The sequence below is a fragment of the Emydura macquarii genome, unplaced genomic scaffold (assembly GCF_026122565.2).
Source record: "Emydura macquarii macquarii isolate MOO-44397 ecotype Brisbane River unplaced genomic scaffold, CSIRO-AGI_Emac_v2 contig_2473, whole genome shotgun sequence".
Classification (NCBI taxonomy): domain Eukaryota; kingdom Metazoa; phylum Chordata; order Testudines; family Chelidae; genus Emydura; species Emydura macquarii.
The window spans coordinates 39,936,951-39,962,836 of NW_027132610.1; the positions used below are offsets into that span (position 1 = coordinate 39,936,951).

At 37.5% G+C, this 25,886-nt stretch overlaps 1 protein-coding gene across 6 annotated transcripts in view; it reads right to left on the bottom strand.

Moving 5' to 3' along the window:
- Positions 1 to 287: 287 nt before the first annotated feature.
- The window catches only part of FBXL3 (F-box and leucine rich repeat protein 3), a 29,367-nt gene continuing 3,768 nt past the window's right edge, over positions 288 to 25,886 (bottom strand). For 2 of the 6 annotated variants that reach the window (XM_067563261.1, XM_067563264.1), the window contains exons 2-6: positions 25,638 to 25,701; positions 24,448 to 24,823; positions 15,885 to 16,007; positions 9,678 to 9,849; positions 288 to 2,470 (exon numbers count right to left, since the gene is read on the bottom strand). In XM_067563261.1, coding sequence (XP_067419362.1) covers positions 1,827 to 2,470; positions 9,678 to 9,849; positions 15,885 to 16,007; positions 24,448 to 24,813 — 1,305 coding nt within the window. In that variant the 5' untranslated portion in view covers positions 24,814 to 24,823; positions 25,638 to 25,701 and the 3' untranslated portion in view covers positions 288 to 1,826. Of the gene's footprint in view, positions 2,471 to 9,677; positions 9,850 to 15,884; positions 16,008 to 24,447; positions 24,824 to 25,637; positions 25,702 to 25,886 lie in introns of those variants that run through there. The other 4 variants (XM_067563260.1, XM_067563265.1, XM_067563266.1 and 1 more) reach the window with 3 other exon arrangements.

Genomic DNA, 25,886 nt, shown 5'->3' on the forward strand with positions numbered 1-25,886 from the left:
TTACATGCATACTTGAAGTAATCACTAGTAACAAGTTATTGCCTAGGAAATCTTGCAATGGCATTATAGTATCACCACTCAGACTGTGACCATTTGAAGTACCAAAGACCCATACTTACAAATAAAAGCAAAGGAATATCGAGTATTAAAATATCAAAAAACTTAACATTCTTTTAGGGACTAAGTATACTGACAACTTTGTACAAATAAAAGCAATTTATAGTGCTCTATTTTAACAAATTCTAATACAAAAAATTGCCTACTAATAAAATGATGCTTAATCGCTATACAGAAACATACAGCTTTATTAAGATGTCAGTCCACTGAGCAGTACTTGCTCAAAAACATTATGAACTTAAATATGCCCATATTATAAATGTTATATTTTATCCTCAAACTATACATTTAGAGCACAGTAAACATTAGAAGTAAACAAAATCTACTTAAGTACAAGAACTGTACAATCCAAAGATGAAAAGCATGCCACCAGCAAAGTTCATTGTAGGCTAGCATTTTCTTTGATAGAAAATTTATAAACATTAGTTTTGTGAAACTGTACATCTAATTTCTGCATATTGCTCTATTTCCCACAAGTTTGCTGCTCTTTGAGTTTTAAATATGAAATGATTTGAAACTAGTTGAAATAAAGGATACAAAAAAGGATAACTATCAAACATTCACTTCATATACAAACATATCTGAAGATAGATTTACAGAATAGCAATTTATATATAGTTCAGGAAATTTAATTATAAAGCCATTTTTCTCTTAAATTTGTAAGCACTCAATGGGTCTTCCAAGATGTTTTTTTTGTCAAATGGCTCCTTGGACTCCGTTTAAAGCTCAGTGTTCACTCTGCTCTATTCTCTTTGCTTCAACAGCCATTATTACATTGAACATTTCTCTACACATTTTTAGCTTCCTCTTACCTAGAAATACATACAGTACTGTATCTAATCAAATGCTGCAAGACTGTTTTTAACTTTTGAGAAAAGCCTGCCAATTCCCACCAGTATCACAACAGAGCATATCTAAAATTTCTTCCAAAAACGCTTCAGCTTCCTGAGCTATAATTAATACCTTAGAAGAAGTTTAGGAATGGACCAGAAGACCCTAAAAATGTCAAGTTTACATTAAAAACTGCATAGAGGAAAAAGCTTTTGGTTAACCTTCATTACTAATTTGTACACAATGTATTTTATAGATTTAATAATCAGAAATCAAATAAACAAATTTAATATTTTTAAAGTGTCTAAACTACATTTCTGTGCATTGGTCTTTCCTCCTAATTTTACTACTATGTAAAGTATGGGTTTCATAGCCTACTAAATGCTCCATTTAATCTCAGAATTCTGTAGTTTAGGCAGTTCACATCATTTGAACACTAGGTAACCGCTTTAGTCTGTGGTAAAAGCATTCAATCTCATCTCCCATTGTAAGTCAAAACAAATCAGTCATGTTCACTATTAATATCTACATTAAAACACAGATATTTTTGTTTTGTAATATTGTAATTCATAGCTAATATTTTGCAACCACAGCTTTTAAATATGTCAATGTTTCAAAATTTTATTTTCTACATAAATTTAGGGTAACTGTCAATGGCAAAGTGAGCAAACCTAAAACAGACTAATTTTATTTGGATGAAAGGGGTTTCGAGAATATCCAGATTTAAACATAGAAAATGTGAATTTCAGAAATGAGTGCTAAATAGGACATCAATTTTCTAATCAAAGCGGTGACATTACAATAAAAACTGTATTAAATAAGCTTGTGATAAGCAAATTTAAGGTGCTATTCCACATGTCCTGAAGTCTTTAAGGACCTTACCATGTGGGCATCATGTCTGGAAACCAGACTCTACCAAGATGCTTTGACACTTCCCAGTGAATCTGCTCCAAGCTGTACTTCTGATCAGGAATCAAGACTTCCTCCATTATAGACAGCTGAGAGAGGCGGCCACCACACATCTTCACAAACTCAACAAAGGCACTGCAAGAGACTTCACACTCCCCTAGGCCAATAGCCGACAGATTTTTACAGCGTTCTGCAATACGAATCAGTTCTTCATCTAGTGGCCGTAATCCATTGGCACACACAACCAGTTCAACCAATCGAGGACATGTCATTCCAACACGACCAACTACATCTTTGCTTACTGACCTCCCAAAGTAAAGGTGGGTGACAGGAGTTTCATAACGGAAGAATGGGTCAAACTCCTCTTCATATAAGAAAAAGTACATGACTAAGTTTACTTTGGGAGAATGCTTGATGAAAGCATCCCAGCTGCTCTTCTGAATTGTGTGGAAGTGAGTCTGTCCAGGATTCTCACTGACTACATCAATGCGCAAATGTTCTAATCGGACATGTTTCTCAGAAGACAAAGCAAGCAGAAGCTCATCACTCAAGAGATGGTAGTTCAGTGCCAACTCACGTAAACCATGACATTGGTCAGCCACACAAAGGATACCTTGAAAAGAACATCATAATGTTAGTTAATTTGTCTTCATGTAAAAGATCTTATCAAAACAAGTTTTCTTGAATTTAACCTCAAACAAAAATTAGTTTTTGCATGTTAAACGAAGCAGAAGTTCTGAAGTACAAAATCCAGGGTAAGCTAGGATACTTGTTATTGAGTTACAGACATTGAAATAAAATTAATTTAGATGATAGGATGTTGATAAACATCCTTGTGAGTAATTCACTGATCTCAAACTCCTACTGTAAGACGTTTTCATGGCTGTACTAGAATGTATTCTCTGTACATACACAGTAAGGTATATACACACACTAATGATTGCACCCACGTTTTCTTTTACACTTGCAAATCATTAATTACCACACCATGTTGTATGTTTTGTTGTGGGACACAATTTCAGTATGTCAAATGTATTCATATTATGCAGTGATTGTTCTGTGCAGTGTCAAAAGTTCAAATATAAGAAAAAGGTATAGTAAATCTGAGAACAGAGGGATTATCAAGAATAAAATGATGTCCGCTTCTGCATAGCCTGTGCTCTGGAAGTGGCTATTGCACTTTTCATTGGCCTCTGACACCTTAAGTAGCAGCACATCTCTACATGTAATCTGAATGTCCTGCCAAATTACTGTATGTTGTTAGTGTGAGGGAGGATGCACTGACTTTAATGTATTCACCCCAGTACCATCAGTGGAGGTGAGGAAAAAAGATAAACATCTCTCTGGGAAGATTCCTTATCAGAAAAGAATTTAAAAAAGACATCAATACCACAGTTGAAAACAAGTCTCCCTACTATTAGTTTACGCAGGCGTCAGGTGTTACACAGGGAGCCTGTTGGCTGAAGAGTCTCTCCTTTCACCTCCAGCAATCACTGAGTGATTTGGGATAGAGTTCCCTAAACAAAAATAGTGGAAATATGGAGCTCACAACTAACTTTAGAGCGGCAATTAGGAGGCATGAATTCTGCAGGATCTGGGGTGAGACTAACAAGCTCCAAGTGAAGAGCTAGGCTTTTAGGTGGTTTTCCCCCACCCCAAGTGTAAGGAGACCCGTTTCACACTCTGTCCACTTAGGACATTACTACAGCCCTTCTAAGCCTGAATAGCTGTAGCAGGATTGAAAGGAGGGAACTGAAATTTGGGGACAGCAACTTCTTGAGTGTCTATGTTACTGTGGATTTTTTTTTTTTTTTTTTTTTTGCCCTTCAGAGTGCTCACTTCTTCCTGTAAAGCAGCAGCATTGCCTAAGTAGCACATAGACAGTGCCAATAAAAAAAATCTATCACCCCATATTTTATGAGGTATTCCCTGTACTTGGTATTTGCAGTCCCATTCTATGGTAAAATTTAACTACTACAGTTGGTAAGGATCTTTAAAAAAATCCCCACTATATACAGCCTTTGGGTTTTGCATGTTTAAGCTAAGTATGGTCCAATGTCGTTTATCTACAGGAAATTAACATTTGATTCTGAACTGAAATTTTTAGCTGAAAAACTAAGCTACAATTTTGCAATATGGAAAAAAAAATTGGTCAAACCTCTAAAGAATTTTCACTCAAGCTGTACTTACTCAAAATATGGATCCTGAAAATATACTGATGTCTTCAACACTACAACAACACTTAAGCATTTTCTATCTCAGGATCAAAAACATTAAATGTAAAATACTTTTAATTATATCCAAAATATTCTCGAATCTGTCACTTTAATGCCACATTTAGTGTATACCAGTTAAATTCATTTTAATATCTTACCATTTAATTCCTCCTGTTGCCTACCTAAAGTGTCTTTTCTATTTAAATTCCTGTAAAAATAATGCAAATATGAACATTAATTTTGGGAATAAAGACAATTTTAAGATTAAACTTGAGTGAAATTATTCAGCTTCGTAAAGATTGGCGTATAAAGTAAAGGAACTCAAAAGCTTAATTACTGAACCCCAGAATTCTATGTAATTTACACACTGAAATACAAGTGTCAGAGTGCCTTCTTTCCCAATAATCCTGTGAAAAAACTGAAGGAATACACACAGAGATATTGTAAGACCTGAGAGTAAGAATAGTTCATGGTAATATTACAAATGTTCATATTTTTGTTAGAAAGGAAAATGTTTCCTAAAACAGCACTTAGTGAAATGTAATCCTTTCTGAAGTGTTATTTTTGAAGTCTAATAAGGGAAAATATGAAGATCATAATAGAAACTCCTGGGGACTGGTAACTATCATGGTCAGGTGACTGTCTGTAATTCAAACAATATAAACTGCAGAACTCAACCACAGAGCTATCGCTGGTGCCTCCATAATGAATCAGAGAGGAAGGAATGTCAAGTGGTTAGAGCACTAGCCTGCAGTGCAGGAGATTCCTACTCTGTCACAAGCATCCTGTGACCCTAGGCAAGTAACTTAGAACTAAATGCTCAAAAGGATTTAGGTGCTGTGACATCACAGGGCATGTCTACACTATAAACTTAGGTCAACTTAAGTTAGGTCGCCTGCAGTCACTGCAGCAATTAAATTGGCTGGTCATGTCCACACTACCCACCTTTTGTTGGTGGTGCACATCCTCACCAGGAGCGCTTACACAAATTTAAGTGGGACATGGGGGAGGGCAGCCAAACTCCTAGCCCTGTGGGGCTAACAGCTGGAGCCCCATTGCCCTGGGCTAACTGCCAGAGCCCCCGCCTTGCTGACAGCTAGAGCCCTGCCACCCCAAGCTGTGAGTCCCATGGCAGCAGGGTTCTAGGAGTCAGCCTGGGGCAGCAGCAGGCAATGTAAACAATTCAGTGTAGTTAGGGTGACACTGCGTTAAGTGCTACACCTTATGCAGAAGTGGAGTTAAGCTGGTGTAGCAGGTGACTTACATTAGCAGGTGGGACATTTTAATGTAGATGCTTACAGAGTTAAGGCAACAGAACTGCCTTATTTTGACCTAACTGTAGTTTAGACCATGCCACAAATGCCTAACTTTCAGACACATGGAAAAATCACTGCAATTCACAAAGCCTGAGTTAGGCACCTAGATTCCTATACAACAAATCCAGAGAGAGATACACAGACTACAATTCACAAAAGCCAGCAGACAAGGCAAGGAGTTGCTTAAATTAGACAATGGGAGGTGCTGACCAGAGGGGTGTATACGACACTCTCTTCTCTCAGAGATAGGCACTTAGGGTCCTCTTTGCAGCCTTGACTTGTCTCTGCTTGCAATTCTCAGTCAGGATCCCTCTTTTGAGTTAGGGTGCCTATGGCATTCTACCAAGAAACCTGGGGGATGGCAGGAGGGAGGGTAGACAAAGGAGCCAGTGGTTTTGGTACTAATATGAGATGTGGCAGATTCCTGTTCAAATCCCTTCTCCCTCTTAGGTGGAAGAGGAAACTAGAAGGGATCTTCCACCTCTCAGATGAGTGCTCTAACACTTGGGATATTCATTGTATGGAGTCTCAGTCTCTCCTGTTGAAGCAGTTCCACTGTGGATAAATAATGAAAGAATCATTGGAGCAGGGGGACTGGATCCTGGGTTCCCACATCCTGGAGAATGCTCTACAGCCTGGTGATTAGAGTGATTCTCATGCTTGTGCTCTCACAGTCATTTGGGCCAGAGAGAGAGAAAGCACAAGCATGAAAGTGACTCTACAGTGTAATGGTTTGTTTCAGAGGGAATTTTGTACATCACAGTGGTCCTAAAACTGGAATTTGGGCACCTAGCTCCTTTTGAGCACTTGGTCTCTAGACTCTCTGGCCCAGGTCCACAAAAGGCATTAGGCTCCAAATGTCAATGGAAGTTTTCAGCCTAAATACCTTTGCGGATCTGGGCCTCTATGCCTCAGTTCCCCATCTGTAAAATGGGGATGAGTGTACTTCCCCACATCACAGGGGTATAGTGAAGATAAATACATTGAAGATTATGAGGCAATCAGATACTACATTGATGAGATAGGACCCTGTACGTACCTAAGGTAACTAGAACTTTACAACCTCCTGATAACTAGCTCCTCTGCAAAGAAAATATCAAACTGCATCTTGGAACTTTAATAAATTTGAAATCAATGGATTCTTTTTCTATCACTGGACTTTACCAACTTGAATAATTTCAGGTGACAATTCTTATAATCAAAACTCCTTTATTTACCAAATAAAACTTAATTGGTTTCCTTCCAAGACAATCTGCACTAACAGTGCTTTCACTCTATATGAAAAAATGTGAAGCAGGATTATTAAAAATGAGGACCTAACCCCACATTTGCTGGTATTTCAGGTAACAAAACAGCATAAGAGTGGTGATTTACAAGTTACAGTTACTGTACTTTGCAAAGTTCTTTGGCAGTATTGTTCCTATAGCAGCTAAGGGTCAGATGGTGAGAAGAATTCAATAGCCATCTATCAGATACAAGAAATCATAATTATATAATTTTTTCCCCGCTTCCCTCAATCCAAACTTCTATATCATCTCCATGTTGTAAATAAGAATACTCATAGCAGCTTTGGGATGAAATTCCCTGCTTTATCCCAGCCTTCTTTCATCCTTATAATAGTTGGGCCTTTATGGTGTCTACATTATTCTTCCCAGGGCACTGCCTCCACTTATGTAACCACTTCACTGGTCATATCTCATCATGAATGTTGATCTTGTGTTGAATTTACCGTTAACTTCACTTCTAAAATATATCTTATTGCCATTTTAGTCATCTAGATGTGGCTACCTTATGGATCACTCTTGGCTGCTCTGGTTCAAACAAACAGATTCAAGATTTTCCAACATTTTTTAATTCTGGAGCTCAAACATAATATGAAGCCAAGTGTCCACATGCTAGCTCATTTCCAGTCAGTTTCATTCTTTATCCAGGCACACATGGCCTCAGCTATGCCTCCCAGCTGAGTTATTTTGCCAGTTGCTTAGCACCATCCATTGTTTTGTCACTATTTCATTTTGCTCCATTCCACCATCTCACAAAAGGGCAACAGTATTGCTCTATTTCTTAAAAAGGAAATGCCATTTCCCTCCTAAATTATTTAAATTTAATCCAGGCCATTGTAATATAAATTGATACAAGATAATTTTCTAAGATCATGAAAGCAAAGTACTGTCAAATACCTATTACAAAAATTTACTATGTATCAGTAGCAATCCAGAAAAAAGAAAAAGTTATTTTAGTGGCTGTGATATTGTACAAATCAGTGTCTTGTTGAAAATGTGATTAAAAAAGTTTAAAGATACTGGCACTCCATTTGGAATTCTGAAGATTTCTCCATATTGAAACAATATATACCCTTATTTGTGAAAAGCTACACATCCAAATACCACCATATAAATTACATTGTGACTTCTGGGAATTCTGGGCAGACTATCCTGTTTTACTTACATCTTTACCCAGCATTGTACTGGTAAATTTTATATGTAGTAATTAAAAATTACTGTTTCATTCAGGTTTTCCCATTACACTCATCACCCTGGTGTCCAAGTACTTTCCAAAGATAAATTAAAGTGAATAATATCTTGTGTGGTTTCTGCTATTTTATCTTCCTCTGGGAAAATGTTTGTCTTTTTAAGCTGATGTGCTATTTATGAAAGCAAGCTCAAAACATGCATTGCTTTTGGAACAGAAAATAATGAAATTTAAGGTAGTTTTTAGTTCCTGCAGGAGAAAGTTTTACAGTCTTGAATTAGCTTCTTGAGAATACTCTGTCTACTGCACAAACTAGCTTCACCCTTGCAACAGACCCTTTCATTGTGGTAGAGAAATAGAATGGTCAATGTCAGAAGATGTGTTATACAGCCTCACCCCTTTGATGTTGTGTTGTCTAATTTCTTGTTTTCAAATAAAAGGATAAAATTGCTCTTTCAGAACAAGGAAATCCATGGCACTTCTTAATTCATGTCATAGTCATAATGAACTGCAGTGGAGAAATTCAACCACTCTCATTCTGAAATATCTGAGAATGTATTCTACTTCCAGTGAAACGCGAGAGAGTTGTCAACCCATTTTAACTCGACAAATTGGGTTTAGCCTTTTAAAAGATTTCCTCCCCTTTATCCTCCCTCAGGGTGGATGGATTTAAATCAATAAGTTGGAAAATGATTTAAATCACTGATTTTAATCTTGTTTTGTATTTATACATGTTATTTTCCTAAAGAAAAGTTTATTCTCATAGTTGGTAGCCATTAAAATATGTGGATTTGCAACTATATAAAAAACTTTACAATAAAACTGGTACTTCTTTTTGATTATCAGAATACACTTATCTATACACATTTATTTAATCTATTATATAGCGTATACAGATTAATTTTTACTTTATGTTAGAAAATGGTGAATGATGCATTTATTTACTAGATTAATTTTTATTTAGATCATGCACTAGTTGGATGGAAATTGGAATTTATTTTTAAAATACACTAAAACAGCCTTTTAAATTCTTATTGGTTAAATAAAACACCTTTAATGTGCTGGCTACACACAGAAAAAAAGTTAAAAATTGATAAAAACTGATTAAACAAAGGATGTATCATCTGTAGCTAATGAACTGAACGTTTCTGGTCACCATGTCCTTTAAGATTTTAGAATTAATCTCATTCTCTCACACCTAGTTTTTTCTTAGACTAGAAAATGAAAACCAGTTTTCTTGTTTTTTCAACTCCTAATAAGGTTCTTAACTTAGAATGAACTAGTCACTGAACAAACTGAAGTGAAGAAAATATTTGTTCTGCACCTGCAGAAGAGAATACTGCTATCAAAATTTGGTTTAGCTCTTCAACAAACTGTGGTTTTAGGTGCTGAGCCAGTAACTTCCAGTTTAATTTTAGGAATTTAGCAGCAAACATATATGCTTAATTTTTTAAAAAATGTAACTTAAAAATGATTAAGAGATTATGGTAAACTGAGGTCTTACCGGCTGTCAATTTCAAATTGGTTTATTTGTAAAAAGAAATTTTTAAAATTTTTATCCACCCTGCCCACCCCCAAGCAGCTCAAAATTATTTGTCCATGATGGTCATATACTATGTTTCAGTACTAGTCAGAGTAATTCCAGACATACAGTTTTGCTATTCTTATGGAACAAAGACAATGGAACAAGTATTTATTAAAGTGTCAGAGACTGTAAAATAGTAATCAAAAAACCCACCAATTTTTAAGAAGCTTGCTGAATAGTTCAGACTGTGTTTAAAAAATTACATTTTTAAACCAACACAGGGTAGCTCACCTGCAGGAGAAACATGAGGACAACTGCTCATTTTTAATAGTTTGAGCGTATCACTGTTGTTCGCCACTAGTACTTTGAGGGATGGATCATCTACTGGTGTATCATCTATCTTAAGCGAAGAGAGGGATTTGGAGTTTACAAACACCACTGTCAGTGCAGAGATAAAGTGTGACTGCAGAAAGGAGAAAAATAGTAATAGTAAAACAAGGATGTGAAACATTACAAATATATTTTCAAAACCCAATGTTTCTTTACATCTTCACATATAGCCTATATTTTTCTTTAACAGCTACTACAATAGTTAATATTGCTGCATCCATTTTATTTCAAGAGATATCAAAGGCAAAAGCAATACTAGACAGTAAAACTAGGTTTTAAACTAGGTAAAACTGACTAGGTTTTTTTTTTCCTTTTTTAAAAGATCAAGTATGTAGTTTTTGTTATAAATCCATGTCTATGGATGGTCATTGATAATATTCAACATGAACATTAACAGAAACTCAGGAATTGGGACAGAAAAAAAAATGCAGTTCTCTGAAACTCGAAGTGACTATACAAGTGCACAAATTGAATAATGAACCTGAAAATCCTAGTAAGCTCTGAAGATTACTTGCAAGATTACTTTCAAAGCAACATCCTCCAGTCCAGAGACTCATATATGAAAGAAAACTGCAATTATTAAAGATCTATACTAAAACACTATCTACGTACAAAGAAAAGTTTAGCAAAAATACAAGTCTGAAATTTAATAAAAATTATTAAAATAGAAAGATGCCAGAGTTTAAGGCCAGGAGGGAACACCAGATCATCTAGTCTGAACTCCTGTGTATCATAAGTCACCCAGACCATCCTAACCCTTATAACTGTGAAGACAGTCTTCCAGATGTGTAAAAAAATTAACATGTTTTGTAACTGTTCTTTGAAATGTATTTCACATATGCATTCCACTTCAGGTGTGTGAGCAGACCAGTGTGCTAGGGCTGGATATGTTCTTCCCATAGTGGTACCCATTGGGGTGGCACATGCCCCTTGACACTCTTATGCTACCAGCCAAGGGTATAAAGGGGTGAATTTGGCTCCTTATCAGTTCCTTCTTACTAAAAAAGACTCTGATATAGAGGGAAAAAGAGGGTGGGGTCATGGAATGGACATGCGCAACATCTCAAAGTACAACAGTTACAGAACAGGTTAGTAACTGATTTTTCCTCTTAAAGGGATTGCATGTTCATACCACTGCAGGTGAGTCACAAGCAATTCAGCCCAGAAGAGGGTTTCACTTTCAGAGTCTACTGAATGATGACTATAAAACTACATGTCTGAATTTGTCATCATCCCTTGAATGCTAACAGCATGTTTTGTGAGAGATCACCAAGTTGCAGCTTTACAGATTTCCCTTACAGATGACTCAGAAATGCAGAGAAGCCTCTTGAGTTCTTGTAGAGTGTGCTAAAACTGCTAGATGTAGGGACTTTGGCAATGTCCTAGCATATGCAAATACAAGATGAAATCCCAAAGGCTATACTCTCTGTAGAAACATGAAGGCCCTTCATTCTGTCGGCAAAGGAAACAACTAAGGAGATCTCCTAAAGGGCTAGGTTCTGTCCAAACAGAAAGCTAACATGCTGACATCCAAAGTTTGCAGCATTTCTTCCTCCCTACAGGAATGGGGCTTTGGAAAAAAGGATAGCAAGTAGATTAAGGTGAAAGTCAGTTCACTTTAATCAGGAATTTAGGATAAGAGTGTAACTTTTTCCTTATAAAAATATTGTATTTAGGGCTGGGCAGCAACCAATACGTGCAACTCTTTTACCCTCCCAGCTGAGGTAACAGCCACCAACAACATTATCTACCAGCTCTGGCTCCCCTTAGAGTTGCCAGCACAAAATTAAATTCCAGAGAAGTGAGTGCTCTGTGATATGGGAACATAGCCTGTCCAAACCTTTCAAAAAATGGATAATTATGGGGTTAGAAAAAGACTGACCATTCCTGAACTGGACAGAAGCATGGCTGCCAGGTGAACTTTCATCTACTTTTAGGCAAACAACCCAGAATACACTGATGGAAGTACGCAAACATTAAATACCTTTCTGCTGAGACCATACTGAAAAATGCTTTCATGTCATCAGGTAAGTATCTAGTGGATCATTTTCTGCTATTTAAAGGATATTTTAAACCCCGACCGAACTCTACTTCCTGAGGCATTAACCACTGAGCATCCAGGCTCTCAGGTGCAAAATGGATGGATTGGCATGCAACACCTGACACTTTGAAATATTAGGTCAGATTCCTGAGGTATTATCGTTTTCTTGACAGAAGGGCTCAATATGTCTGAGAACAAGTGTCTTCCTGGATCAGACCTGGATCTTCCTGATGAGGGCAAAGGAATGCAAGGCCTCTTGTTGCAGAACTCGCTACGCAAGGCCCAACCTCTGACTCCCAGGAAAACATGGAGTAGTCCAATAGTCAAGGTTGTGCGATACTGTTTGGTGCCAATGATTTGATGTAGTCAGCTCAGAACTGGGGACAGCATACACTTTATCCTGTGATGGCGCTGGATGGCCAGGGGCTGCCTGTACTGAAGCCTTGACTGTCATCAGTACCGAGGGCTGCTGCTCAAAAGCCAGAGTAGAATGAGATGCCCCAATTGACACAGGCTGGACCAAAGCTTGTGAGGCGACCAGTACCAATAAGACTGCATCCTAGACAAGCAGAGTCCAGTACTGAGAGGCAGAGAGTCTCTGGAATTGTGGAACTGAGAGGCATCCTTGGTTCAATCCCCGCTGTATCGAGGAAGCATGAACATTCATAGGAGCCAGTCTTGATGGCACCAAGGTAGTTGCTGGAGTAAACTACTATGGTTGACAGAACACAGTGATATATGGTACTGGGAAGTGCCAAGCTATGGCTGGCACTGTACCTCCAGTACCCTTCCTCCTGCAAGGATTTCCTAAGAGGAGGAAGCCTTCCAGCTTTTAAAGATCAGTGGTCATATGATTTCTTATGCGGCACCAGAGAAGAGGAACACTGCCTCCACTCAGAAGTTCTTCTAGGAGGAAAGATGGTGCTGTCTGGAGGAGCACTTCTAGATGGGGCTGACCCACCCAATGAGTGTACCAGTGGCTGAGCTCAGAGGGAGGATGCAAGGCAACCTCCATTAGGATGTGAAGCCTCAGCTCTGTCCGTTTTAGTATAGGGCTTGAAGTCTCTACAAACATGGCACTGGTCACAAACCTGGCCCTCACCCAAACACTTCAGGCACAGAGAATGAGGGTCACTAACCAACTCTGGATTTCCTGCTTTCAGTACAGACTTAAAACCTGGGGACCGAGGCATACCCAGTACCCAATGTCAGCGCCTTATCTCCTGAGAGGAGGAGATCTAACACTAAGCCTAAAGACAGGAAACAAAAACCATACAAATAAACACGAGTACCACTATACTAACAAATATAAACTAACTATTCATAAAGAAAGAAACTCCTGCAGAAAAGTGCAGGCTGTTCAATTAACAATCAGTTAGAAGGAACTGAGGGAGGTTGGGGTGGATACAACCCATTGTACCTCAGCTAGCAGTACAATGGTGTGGAGGGCGCATGTGCCACTCCCATAGGTAGTTATGTGAAAAACATCTCCAGCTCTGGTGCACTAGACGCGCATACACCTGAAGTGTAATGAACATATGCAATCACTTGAAGAATCAAGTATAATCCAAAGAGTGCTGTATTCCTAAATCTGCAGATAGACAGCTCCAATGCCTTTGCTTCTCAAGATGCAAAATGAAAACTGACTACTCTTCTCAATGGTCACTGCTGCTATTGAGAATCCTGTGAGCAGCACATATGCTGCTGCAACACCATGAACAACACAGCCAGATGATAATGCTGTTCACTGAAGAGGAAAACCTACCAGACACTGAAGGATAGATTAGCTAATGCCCCATACACAGATATCTGAATCACTACACCTTGTCAAAGACATTGCAGGGGAAAAAAATTAGCTTTAGCAAAACTATGTATTTTTCCTGGACTTTCTCAGGACAGTTTTTTGTTGAAGCTTTCAAAAAGATTCAGTCGAAGAGCAAGTATGGATATTTTCAGCCCAAATTACAGAATGGCAAAAGTTATAAGCAAGTGAACACAGGAGTTCAAAACAGAAGTATTAGGTAATTTTATCTGTAGGCATCACTATCAGCTCCACTTAGTTACAGAATGCTCCTGCCTTTTATGCATGTATACATAATGGGAACAGATTTCTGATCTGTTTTTGGAAAAAAGCAGGCTGATGTAGACATATCTATCAGTCAGAAAACAGTACTTTCTTTGCCAACAGTAACTAGGAAGGAACCATCAAAGTTAAACATTTATAATCTAAGAACAGAAAACTTTCACACAAGAGTTTAAAAAGATTTGGCCAAGGAGGGCCAAGTCACTGATATTTAACAAGTCTTGTAATACTGGCAAAATTCCACAGGAACTGAGAAGAGCTAATGTAGTGTCAATTTTTTTTTTAAATGTGCATGGGATGGATGGCTCAGGTAAAAATAGGCCAGTTAGTTTGACACTGGTCCAGGGCAAAGTCACAGAAAGCATGCTAAAGTACATAATCAGTAAATTAAAGAATGATTGCATTATTATTGCCTATCAACATTTTTTTAAGTTATTTTGTTAAACTTTATATCATTTCATATTAGAAACTTGGTTGATAAAATTAACTATATTGGAACAACGTATTTAAACTTCTGTGAAGTCACACGACATTCACATTCCAATAAAATAAGTTAGTACTACTAAAACAATCCATGTAGCCCACATTAATTGGATTAAAAACTGGCTACCTTACAGATCAAGTAGTAATTATATATGGGGAATCCTCCTCCAATGGGGCTGTTTCTACTGATGTGCTACAAGGATCTGTTGTTGTCCCATTCTATTCAATAGCAATCAACAGTTTGGAAAATTTATAAATTCATTGCTGGTGAAGTTTGCAAACAACAAAAGTTAGTATGTGAGGGGAAATAATAAGGATAGGTCAGTATTACAAAGCTATCTAGATCGACTGGGAAACTGGGCTAATTTGAACAACAGATGTTTTAATACAGCCAAATGTAAGGTCATACACCTAGGAACAAAGATCATAGGTCCCACAGATGGGGACAGTATTTAGGTAAGGAATGAGACTGAATGGCACCAACAAAAGCTCCCCATAAAAATCAGTACAAAAAGAGTAAGGTGATTTGTGAATGTATAAGCAGGAGAATACACAGTAGATGTAAGGAAAAGTTATTATCACTATATATGGCATTAGTGACACTATGTCCACTTCTGGTGTTCAAAAAGGATACTGAAAAGCTGGAAAGGAGTTCAGAAAAGAGCCACAAGAATGATTCATGGTCTGGAAAATCCACTTTATAGTGACATACTAAAGAGTTTATCTAAGAGAAGGCCAAGATGTGATTCTTGTTACTGTTTATAAGCATCTATATGGATGGGGAGATTTCTGGTAGTGGAGAGCTCTTTAATCTAGCAGAGGCATAGCAAAATCGAATAGCTGAAAACTGAAGATAGACCAAGTCACATTAGAGATAAGGTGCAAAGTTTTAACAGTGATGGTCATTAATCATTGGAACAACTTACTTAGGGAGGCAATGGACTCTCCATCACTTCAAGTCTTGACATCAAAATCAGATATATTTCTAAAAAATATGTTCTAGTTCAAACAGAAGTTGTTGGCTTGATGCAGGAATTGCTGAGTGAATTTCTATGTCCTGTATTATGCAGGAGGTCAGACTAGCTGACCAAAATGGTCCCGTCTGGCCTTACATCTATTTTATATACAGATTGTGTGTCTGTCTCTCTCACTCTAACTCGCTAGGTTATTACACACACCACCTCAATAGCCCCTCCAGATTCCTGACCAGGACTACGTTGCTAGAGAATATTTCACAGATTTTTACACTGAAACACACACGTTGGGAAAAGATTTGGGAAGTTTAGCAGGTACTGTAGATACCCAAATGATGCAGATAGATTTAACTAGAACTCTATTGATTGTAAGTACTGAGTCTCAGTGCCTGAATTTTAAAAGCTCCCAGGAACAGATGAAGCCCTAAAGAACTTACTACGTTAAAGCTATATACTTTCAAGTGATATCAGTATCACACATACCACTATAGTCTTTCTATATATAAACTAAAACATGCAAAAACTACCTTAGGTAAATCCATGAAGCTTGGTCGAGCAGTTGAAATTAGTCCAAGTGTTTTTAAAGAGCAATTCACAAGTTGTGATAAAATATCACAAGCTGCTTCTGCTGATTCCTTGCTGCTGTCCACCTTAAATGGAAACAAACCATTTATTAGTCCAGGAAGATACCACATCAAGCAAACAAACTTTGCAAGAAAGAGGTCAAACAGAATATCTTTTCTTTAACTGCAGTTCTACTTTGAAAAGTATAAAAATCTCATTATAGGGTCCCATGAGTGTGTCTTACTAATACTACACTGAATATTCTCAATTTACATTTCTTAAAAAAGGTGCTTATCAAATGTTCAGTTATCACTCGCCATCACTTAAAAATTACATACAAAGTTAGTTACTACAATAAAGCACCACAGCCAGCCTATTCTCTTACAAAATCCAACCTGCATCAAGTGATAAACAAGCCAATACCCATTCAGTCTTACATTCTATCCCATTTCTTTTATGTTCTCCTCCTCACTGAAAGCCCTAGAAAACAGATATGCTGGACAGCATGTAACAAAGTCCAACAGATCAGGACTATTTCAGATCTGGGCATCAGAGCCACAAAGAAGGGAAAAGAATTCCAAATCTGAAGGTGCCTCATAGTCAATATCCTACTGGTACCTCTCCCATAATTACAAAAAGAGAGTCAGTCTGAGCACCTCTGCTGATCTCATCTGTCAGAGTACTGCTTGGGAAAAAGGCTTCCTTTCAACTGGGCAGATATCAGTGTCAGTTAGGTCTTTACAGGCTGAAATCTAACACTAAATTCTACTTGAAAGTCAGCTAGCAAGCTGTGTGAATAATAATGGGGGTCAGATCCTCCTGCCAACCATGCCATTCAGTAAGTGGGTAGTTGTATTCTGTGTCACTTTCACCTTCCAAAAGGGACTTAAAATGTAAACTCAATCTAGAGAACACTACAGTAATCTAACTTTCAAGTGACAGACATAGTATCAAGAACTGCATACAAAAGAAAAGTGGATCCTCTAGTCAAGTGTAGATGCGAAATAGCTCTCCTGGCCACAGCTGCTACTTCATCTAAAAGCAGAAGCTGTTCTCACCAAATCATTAAATTAAGAACTTGAGAAACAATGGGCACACATGCTCTAATTAAAGAAGCTGAAACTTCAGCAATAACTTCCATGTTTTTCTCCCAAATTATCCACATCGGCATCTTTTCTGGATTAGTCTAATCTTGTTCTTGTGCATGCCATTGGACACTGGATAACAGACTCAGTCCCCTTCCTCTGAGATCAAGCAAAATGGAGACAAACTTGGGTATCAACCATACCTCATTAGCCTCTCACAGTACCATATGCACATTTAAAAAAAGAGGTAACATAAAATTGTGGCACCCCTCATGAGAGTACCCTCAATACATTTGCCCAATACAACCATCTGAGACCTCTCAGCCATTAAGGAACCAAGCCAAACAAGAGCTGACCTATCCACCCTGGCATGTTACCACAGTCAAGTCAACTCCACCCACCAAGCAATGGTATCAAAGTACTAAATTACATCAGCAGGCACCCTACGCTGACTTCGTCTTGTCCTATCCCTGGGGCATGGGGAAATCAATTGATCACTACCCTTTTTATATAACTACCTTTTATGTATTTGAGGATTGTTTTTATGTTCACTCCTCCACCTTCTCTCATCTAAAAATGCCCTGTTCTCTCAACCTTTCCTTTTTATTTTTGGACTGTTCAGTTTGTTCACGTTTCTTAAAGTGTGGTGCCCAAAACTGGACATAGTACTCCAAATAAGTCCTCATGAGTGCTAAGTAGAGCAGGAACAATTACCTCCTGTATCTTATATACACCACTCCAGTTAATACATCCCAGAATCAAACTCAGTTTTTTGGCATGATTTGTTCTTGGCCAATCATGATTTGTTCTTGGCTATTCCTTGTCACCTTATTATCCTCTAGATTTGAACGAAGAGGGTCAACAAATGTAACTAGTATGTATATATATCTTTATTTATATACCAGGCTATCATATACATGGCAGTTTACAAAGCACATTAAACATGTTAAAGACAAAGTCCCTGCCCCAAGGAGCTTGCAATCTGAACTGACTAAACAAACATATAGAGACAAACAATGGAGAGGGGGAGGGTTCCTGCTCATTTAACCCTTCCCCTCAAGACAAAGAGAAGAGATGCATAAGCAGTAAGCCTCTCCTTTATTAAAGATTTCAGATGCAGTATAGATCATTCTGTATGTAACTTCTCAGTCCTCATTCTCAAAGAAAATCTGCACAACATCTTCAAAAGGCAAGCCTGGGAGCTTAAATTTGTAACTTTGCTAGACATCAAAAATCATGATCTGAATAGAGAGACTGGATTTATAGGTTTGACGATCTATAAGCCACTATTAACCCCCAACCTGCCTCCCCTCCATGACTAGGGGAGAAGGTGTTAACAGGACACTTCACCTCGAATGGTCCCTTAAAAGATGTGCTAACTACTTATGCTAAGCAACCTGTTCCACCTTGCATTTAGCTGTGACACTCTGAGTGGGTTTCCCAAACCTAAAGAAGAGCTCTGTGTAAGCTCAAAAGCTTGTATTTCTCACCAACAGAAGTTGGTCCAATAAAAGGTATTACCTCACCCACCCTGTCTCTCAAATGAAAGTGAAGCTAATTCTATTTCTCCATCTTCTAATAAGAATTTTGCTATTCTACCTGCTTCAGCATTGAAAATTCCCACTCCTGGAAAGTCTTCAGATGCTCATTAAGTTGGTACTAAGAGGTTTTTGGATTGAATGTCCCAGGACTAGAAAAAACAAACTTGGCTAAGTTTGTTAGAGGTATTGTTGGCATAAATAAACCATTTCATTCACCATTAAATGCTTGTATTTTTTCATAATTTGCATCCAATTTACAAAGTACCAAGTTGGAAACAACTTACAGAAAGTCTTCTGAATGCTGAAGTGGATGAGATGAAAAAGATTTGGTGTTCTTATTGTGCAAACTTCTCACGTGTTTCTAGTGTTTGACGGATGGAGTACTATTGGAAATAAGGTGTCACTAACTTCATGGTAACAACTCCACAACCAGTGGTTTTACTCATTCCAATGCACAACTGAGCATCACCACATGACACAGCCCAATGTATTGCCGACCAGTTTAAAAATATATTGAATTAATTGGATCAATGGAAAGTTATTTCAGTTGTGACAGACAACATGGCTAACATGAAAACTGCTTGAGCTTTGTTCATAAATGAGCATTTACTTGTGTTATGGATGTGCTGCCCATATGATGCAGCTCTTTACAGGTGATTGTGACTGTCTAACAACTTTCTTATCACATGTCAAAAATGAAAGGCATTTTCAAGTATTTAAAAAACCAGCAGCAGGTGCCATTTTTCAGCATCATTTAGTATTGCACTCAATTTCATCCACACCAAGTTAGTCTTGTCATATTTAATGGATATCTTATATTAAAAGTTACAAAGATCTTTAAATATTCAAGGCGGCTCTTCATGCAGTTGCTGAAGGAGTGCCTGAGTGTTGTCCCAAGTAATTTGCTCTGATATACTTCATGACAATGTTTTTTGGATGCAAATCTCATTTTACTGCTTGAACCCGTAGCTCAATCCTTTCAGAATATGGAAAAGGATAGTTCTACATTGTCCAATGCTAAGAACGAGTTCCTGAACATTAAAAAAAGTGTGTGTGTGAAAATACTGTCCACTTATGAAAGTGTAAGAAAAATAGACAGAAAATAATATCCTGGGGGGGGGAGGGGAGAAATCAAGTGATCACTCCCCTGCACATAATGCTGCCTATCTTATGATGCTTCCCCAGCCAAGACCTTTCTCATGATGAATCTGATTCAGCTTGTAACCTCAAATTGGCTATTGTACATTTTTAAAGAATATACAAACAACTCTGATGGATGTAGCAAGTTATAAAGCAAGAAGCCCATTCAGTTGTAAAACACTATGGAGTACAATCCCAGCACTTGAATCAAAACAATTTGCTCCATCATGATGGAAAGGGTTGTATCCTCTCTGCACTCTAGCTACAATGGGAGAAATTATTTTAACACTTTCAAGTACTACTATATGTGCATAACAAGAGTGGTTAATTTGGAGAATTATCCATTCAAAACTCAGAAGCAGACAGAAACTCTCCACTGCGGGGAAGCTGGTGACTATGTATCACAAGAAGAAAATGGCACATGAAGAATTGACTTAATATTGATCAGATGAAAAGGAAGGAGATACTGATGATTTTGACAATGACGACAGAGATACAGATGAAGCAGCTGAAGGTGATAAAGAAAAAGATAATAGAAGCAGGATGCTTGAAGAGGTGGCCTGCTCCTTACCCAGCATAAGTACATTTAACAATTATTTTTTGTAGTTGCTGTGTTTGTTTTATTTCTGTTTAATTTCATTTTCTTTCTTTTGTAACTGTTCAGTCTGAATAATGTTCACATGTAAATCCTAATGTAATATTTCAAAGGTAATTCTTTCACTTTAGTTTTTTAGGACTTTATTCCATTGTGTTTTTCATTTTTTGGAGTTAAAATAACTTAAGTAATATTTTTTTTGTAACTAGGCTTGAGTATTTAAGGCTAAACCTACTGGAGACCACAAAATCTTATTCCTTTTTGTTACTGTTCAAATAAGTTAGTGCTTTAAAGTATTTGACCAACATCTGATTGGTCTATTGACTAAATTATTTTTGGACCAGTCAATTGCCCAATCCAATTTTAGTCAATGACAGTAATGAGTGAACACATACAGGAGCAGTTCTGTTGAGTGAGGTGGTGCTATTTTTACCATGTCACTTTTTGGACTAGCACTACACTTTAAGTTATGTGCCTCGCTTGCAGACAGACACAGTGATGAACCTATTATTGCAAGTCTGTCCTGTATGGGATGTAGCTGCTCCATGAAGAGTGATGTGAGACACGGTACCTCTAAAAGGCAGAGTGAGAGAGGGAAATGATTGAACAGGTTACTTCTACACATAGATAATGGTCTTGGGTAAAAAGAAGCAGGTACTTCTCACTGGCCCAGGTAGCTCCCAACCATACAGCTGGATAAAAGTCACATGGCAATTACCACAGTGGAAGTTTAGAATAAAAAGTTTAGTTGGTAGAAGGGTTCTAAACAGAAAGAAATGCATCTAGAAGGGGGAAACAGAAAGGACTGCAGGCCATATAATACTCTTTCACTGGTTCTCCTGTTTAAATTACCCTTAAAATAAACTTATGAAGTGAAGGCAGGGGCAGTTAACTGGTTCAACTAGGTGATCATTTCCTGCTGAGTTTTCCATTATGTATTAACCTTGTCCTGATATATTTCTCCCAGGCTTCTCTAATTTAAAGGTTTTCAAGCAGTCATACTGTGTTAAAAGGACATTGGTTCGACTTTCTTGAAATTGACTACTTTTAAAAAAAGCATCTGATAGACCAACCTTTAAATAGCACACACATCTTAAAAAAAATTCCTATAAAAAAATCTAATAGGGGCTTCTTTTTTTGGCTTGTCTATTTTTAAAAGGTTATTGTATTGAACCGAGTAACACTACCAAAAATATTCAGGCCTCCCTCTTCTTTCCCCTTCCCTCTGTTTATATGCTGCTGTGCTATCTGTTAAATATTAGTTTTACTGTTACAGGTAAACAATTCTTATATGCTCTGGGAAAGACCATATGCAGGGTTCTTCTGAGAGTAGTGTATTAATTACACTTCCTGTCAAGATGCTAACTATCAGTAAATATAAAATAAGATGAAAAAAACTATTTCCCCCCCTAACTTTAGGAGGTATAGAATTTTCAGACCAAAATGTCAGGTTTCAAATGGACTTTATTCCTTTAAGCCAAATGGTGGAGATGGTTAATGATATGTAGAAATACAGATTAAGGTCACAACTTTTTCACTCATGTCTTAAACCAGGTTTGGTGTTCGGTATTTGAAGATTAAAAGAATACCAAACTAACAGTGAATTAATTCTCATTCAACTCACTTGGATTCCCGATTTTGTTTTTATAATACATTAAGTAGTTCACCAAAATGTAAAAGCAGTAATAAAAAATACCTGTAAATTTAACAAGAAATGATCATCTAGTTGAATCTGTTGAACTCCCTCTCCCTTGCACAATATCACTTGGCTGACCAATCTGCAGTCATTGTTTGACTACTAGGGGTCTTTACCTAAGCCATAGCCACAACTTCAAACACAGTCCTACAGGTACACTGTATGTGGCTAACGAGTCTTTCTTAAACTCTAAAGCTGCCCTATTAAGTCTCCTCAGCCTTATTTAGAAGGAATGCAGGCGGGCAAGATAAACAGCATCTCCCATGGATTCAGAGCTTGGTCTTTAGAGAGGTAAAGCATTATTATCTGGGAATAAATTAGCAGCGCATGTTAAGGAATACGGTAGCCTTTGCTTTTGCCCATTTAAAATTAAATGAAAATATAAGAGGCTGTTAAATGACAATTTTGGGGTGAACTGGAGAGCAAATTTAAAATTTATAAATTTAATTATAAATTTATTATACAGGCTAGAGCCAGGCTACAATCGCCAGACTACATGCAAGTTTCCTTCTAGTACTCTGCCAACACATTACAATCCTGACGAGGAACCCTGCTATATTCCCATTCACAGATCCCAACAAAAACAGCAAGTCTCATTGATGTGGACTGAGTTGTGGGTTTGGATGTTTTGTTTACTCTCCCAATCTAGGTCAAAACCTACACAGCACCAAGATTTTAATTTAATTTGTGTGGATACAAGAAGAGGAGGGGGAGCAAATTACAAAGGCACGCACGCATCCACATGCCCTTTCAAATGGGATTGGGGAAAATAAATACACCAACATTTTAGGCAAAATATTTGAGTTTCTTCTAGCTACCAATTCAGCCAGTCTTCTGCAGATTGTTTACTAAAGGAAAACCTAACATCTCCACCCTAAGACTAAGGTTATAGGTACACTTAAAATGCTACAATGGCACTGCTGTAATACTTCCATGTAGACAGTCACTAAGGCAACAGCAGAGGGTTCTCCCATAACTAGTTAATCCACCTCCCTTAGAGGTGGTAGCTAGATTGACGGAATAATTCTTCCATTGACCTAGTGCTTTCTTTATTTGGGGTTTGGTCGGCATAGCTATGTCTCAAGGGCATGGATTTTTCACACCTCTAAGACGTAGCCATGATGATACAAGTTTTCAGTGTAGATTAGCCCTAAATAATTCATCTGTTTATGATTCACCTCTCCAATTTCTCTTTTCTAGGGGTATGTCTATACTGATGGCGGCAAAGTCGCCACCATCAGATTGATCTTTCTGGATTGATTGAGCGGTCAGTGTAGACCTGCTCAATCGATCAGGAAGTCAACACAGTAAATCCACCCCCTCAAGCGGCGTAGCGCTGTGTCGACGGGAACCGCGCACAGTGCGGTGAAGACAGCGTGCAGAAGGGAAGCACAGCAGTCGACGGGAGTTACACAAGCTACTCTAGATCAGGGCTAGGTCTTTCTGTTCCTTTCGTATTTGATTTCTGCCAATCTTTCCCACTTGTTTTTGCATTTTACCACCACATCCCCTATTTCAGTCTGTTCCTTTTTCCATTCTCATATCCCCACTGTGTGCATTTTTCCTTCTGTTTCAACCACACAACTCCCTCTCTTTCATGCTGCCATATGCTTCTTCCTTTCCCTGTTCATCTATTCATCCATCTCCACAGGTCAATAATTCTGCTACTACCCACATCACTTCCTGCTTGGGTTAGGTCCCAAAAGAAGCATTATATGCAGGAATTCAAGTGTAATTTTCTGCTGTCGCAGGCCAGAAAAAAAAAAATGACCTCCCCCCCCCCCCCCCCGCAAAATACAAAAGAATATATATTGTGATAAATCCACTAACTGCCAACTCTCCACGCCAAATAACCTCTTCCCTGTAACACCACTGCACAAACTACTGACTTGTCAAATGAAAAGTGTATGTACTTTATATCTTATTAAACCCCTTCCACTCATCAAGTTCCTTTCCTTTCTTCAGAATGTTTCCTTGTACAACAGACACATCAAAATCACAAGTACTCATATCCCTTTATATTGACAATATTCATGATTAGGATGGTCTTTTAACTTTGCACTTACATTTACTGTCACTTAAAATAGAAATTGCTCTTTTAAGTGAATCAGGAAACATGTCATTATGCTAAAATGCTTTGTTCACTGCTGTGTATAGTCATTATTCACTGACAATCAATAATGCTAAGTTTTTTCCAATATTGCTCCTTGGATAAGTGAAATCTCTTACAACGCATTGTGAAATTTATCTGAATAACTACGAAAACTATCAAACATGTGAAAGCTATTATGGAGTATTAAAGAAATACTAATTTATCATCTCCCACTATTTCATACAAAAATAAAAAGGAGTATTAAGAATTCTTTAAATTAAATAGAACTGTAATTAACTTGTTCAATTTCAAACCTGATTTGAAATGCAAATTAATTTTTTTCATTACTCATTTTCAAAAATGTAAAAAGTTGTTACCTTGAAGCTAACATACTGTAGATGATTGGAATGCCTTTTAATAATCTGTTTTATAAGATCAGGATGTGTTGCCCTCAAATAAGATGTAGCTGGTTGATTCAGTTCAAACTCAAAACATCTCCACAGATCAGGCATATGAAACACCTGATTCCATCTTCGGCAGACTTGTGATGCATGAGCACGATCAAGAAGAGGTAAATACTGAAACACCTGCAGGATAATGTCTGGAAGGAGGTTACCCCAATCAGGACTCTGAGAGACTTCAGTGGATTCTTCATCTGTAGTCTTCTGTTTCTTAGATTCTTCTCCAAGCTCCTCCTCTGATGAACTATTGTTGGCCTCACTATTTTTCCTTCCTCGTTTCATTCTGTAAAAACTAAAAAAAAAAAAAAAAAAAAAAAATTAAAAAAACCCATCTACATACACCCACAGAATATAAAGACATTAAGTACATTCAGCACAATGGCGTCCTGATTCCAGGCACCGAAGTAATACAAATCACAGGATAGAATTTTCACAAGAGAATAGTTTCCTCTTGCTACATCAAAAACAAGTCAAAACTGAAAAAAATGGAAAATGATGAGGTGAAAAATTATTTTCAAAATAGGAACTATCAATTTATTTCTATGCTACCTAATGATGTCTCTTTTCTTTTATAAATCTGAAAGAAGTCATCTTGGATATTACCTTACCATCTGAAAGCACCATACCTCCAACTGTTACAAATAAAATTTAAGATTAATGTAACCAAAAGAGTGGAGAAAAAACTCTTTTCAGGGTGTTTAATTCTGGGTTTGAGTGCACTCTCTACCTAGCCAATTTCACTGTTTTGAGAATGTCCAGTTGCACTTAATATCTCACTCCTAGCATGAAGGCATTGTTACGTGTGCACTCTTCCTTGGACCCTACAAGAAACTCTTCACAAGAGCTGTTGCTCTTGCTATTCTATATGCTCTCCCCAATCAATGTGTCTCAATTCTTATTTGACCAGCACGTTTTAGGGTGAAAAAAATAGTTCTGGTTCCAGGTCCATTCAACTGGCACCTTCTTTGCTGTTGCTCAACAGCTACATTTCACAAATACTACTGTAGTTTCATTCTTGGGTTAAACATCTGGCTGAGCACCACAGTTTACATCCTAATTAGATCTATTCTAAAAAGTTGAATAAATGTGATATGGCAAACAGTTACCTAATTCTCAACAGTATGCATTTCTTCTAAAACATGCTGTTATACAAGTTCTACCTTGCTTTGCCTATTATGGGGAAAAATAATAAATTAAGGAAACAAGTTGTTATGCACAGGTCTAAAATTTAGAGTCAAATTTTGTGAACCCATTTTAAATCAAAACATTTAAGATATTTTTATGACTTAGAGATATCGGCCTCAAAATCAAAGTTAAAACAGTTTGTGCCCATTAATAAATATTTCATGATGTAT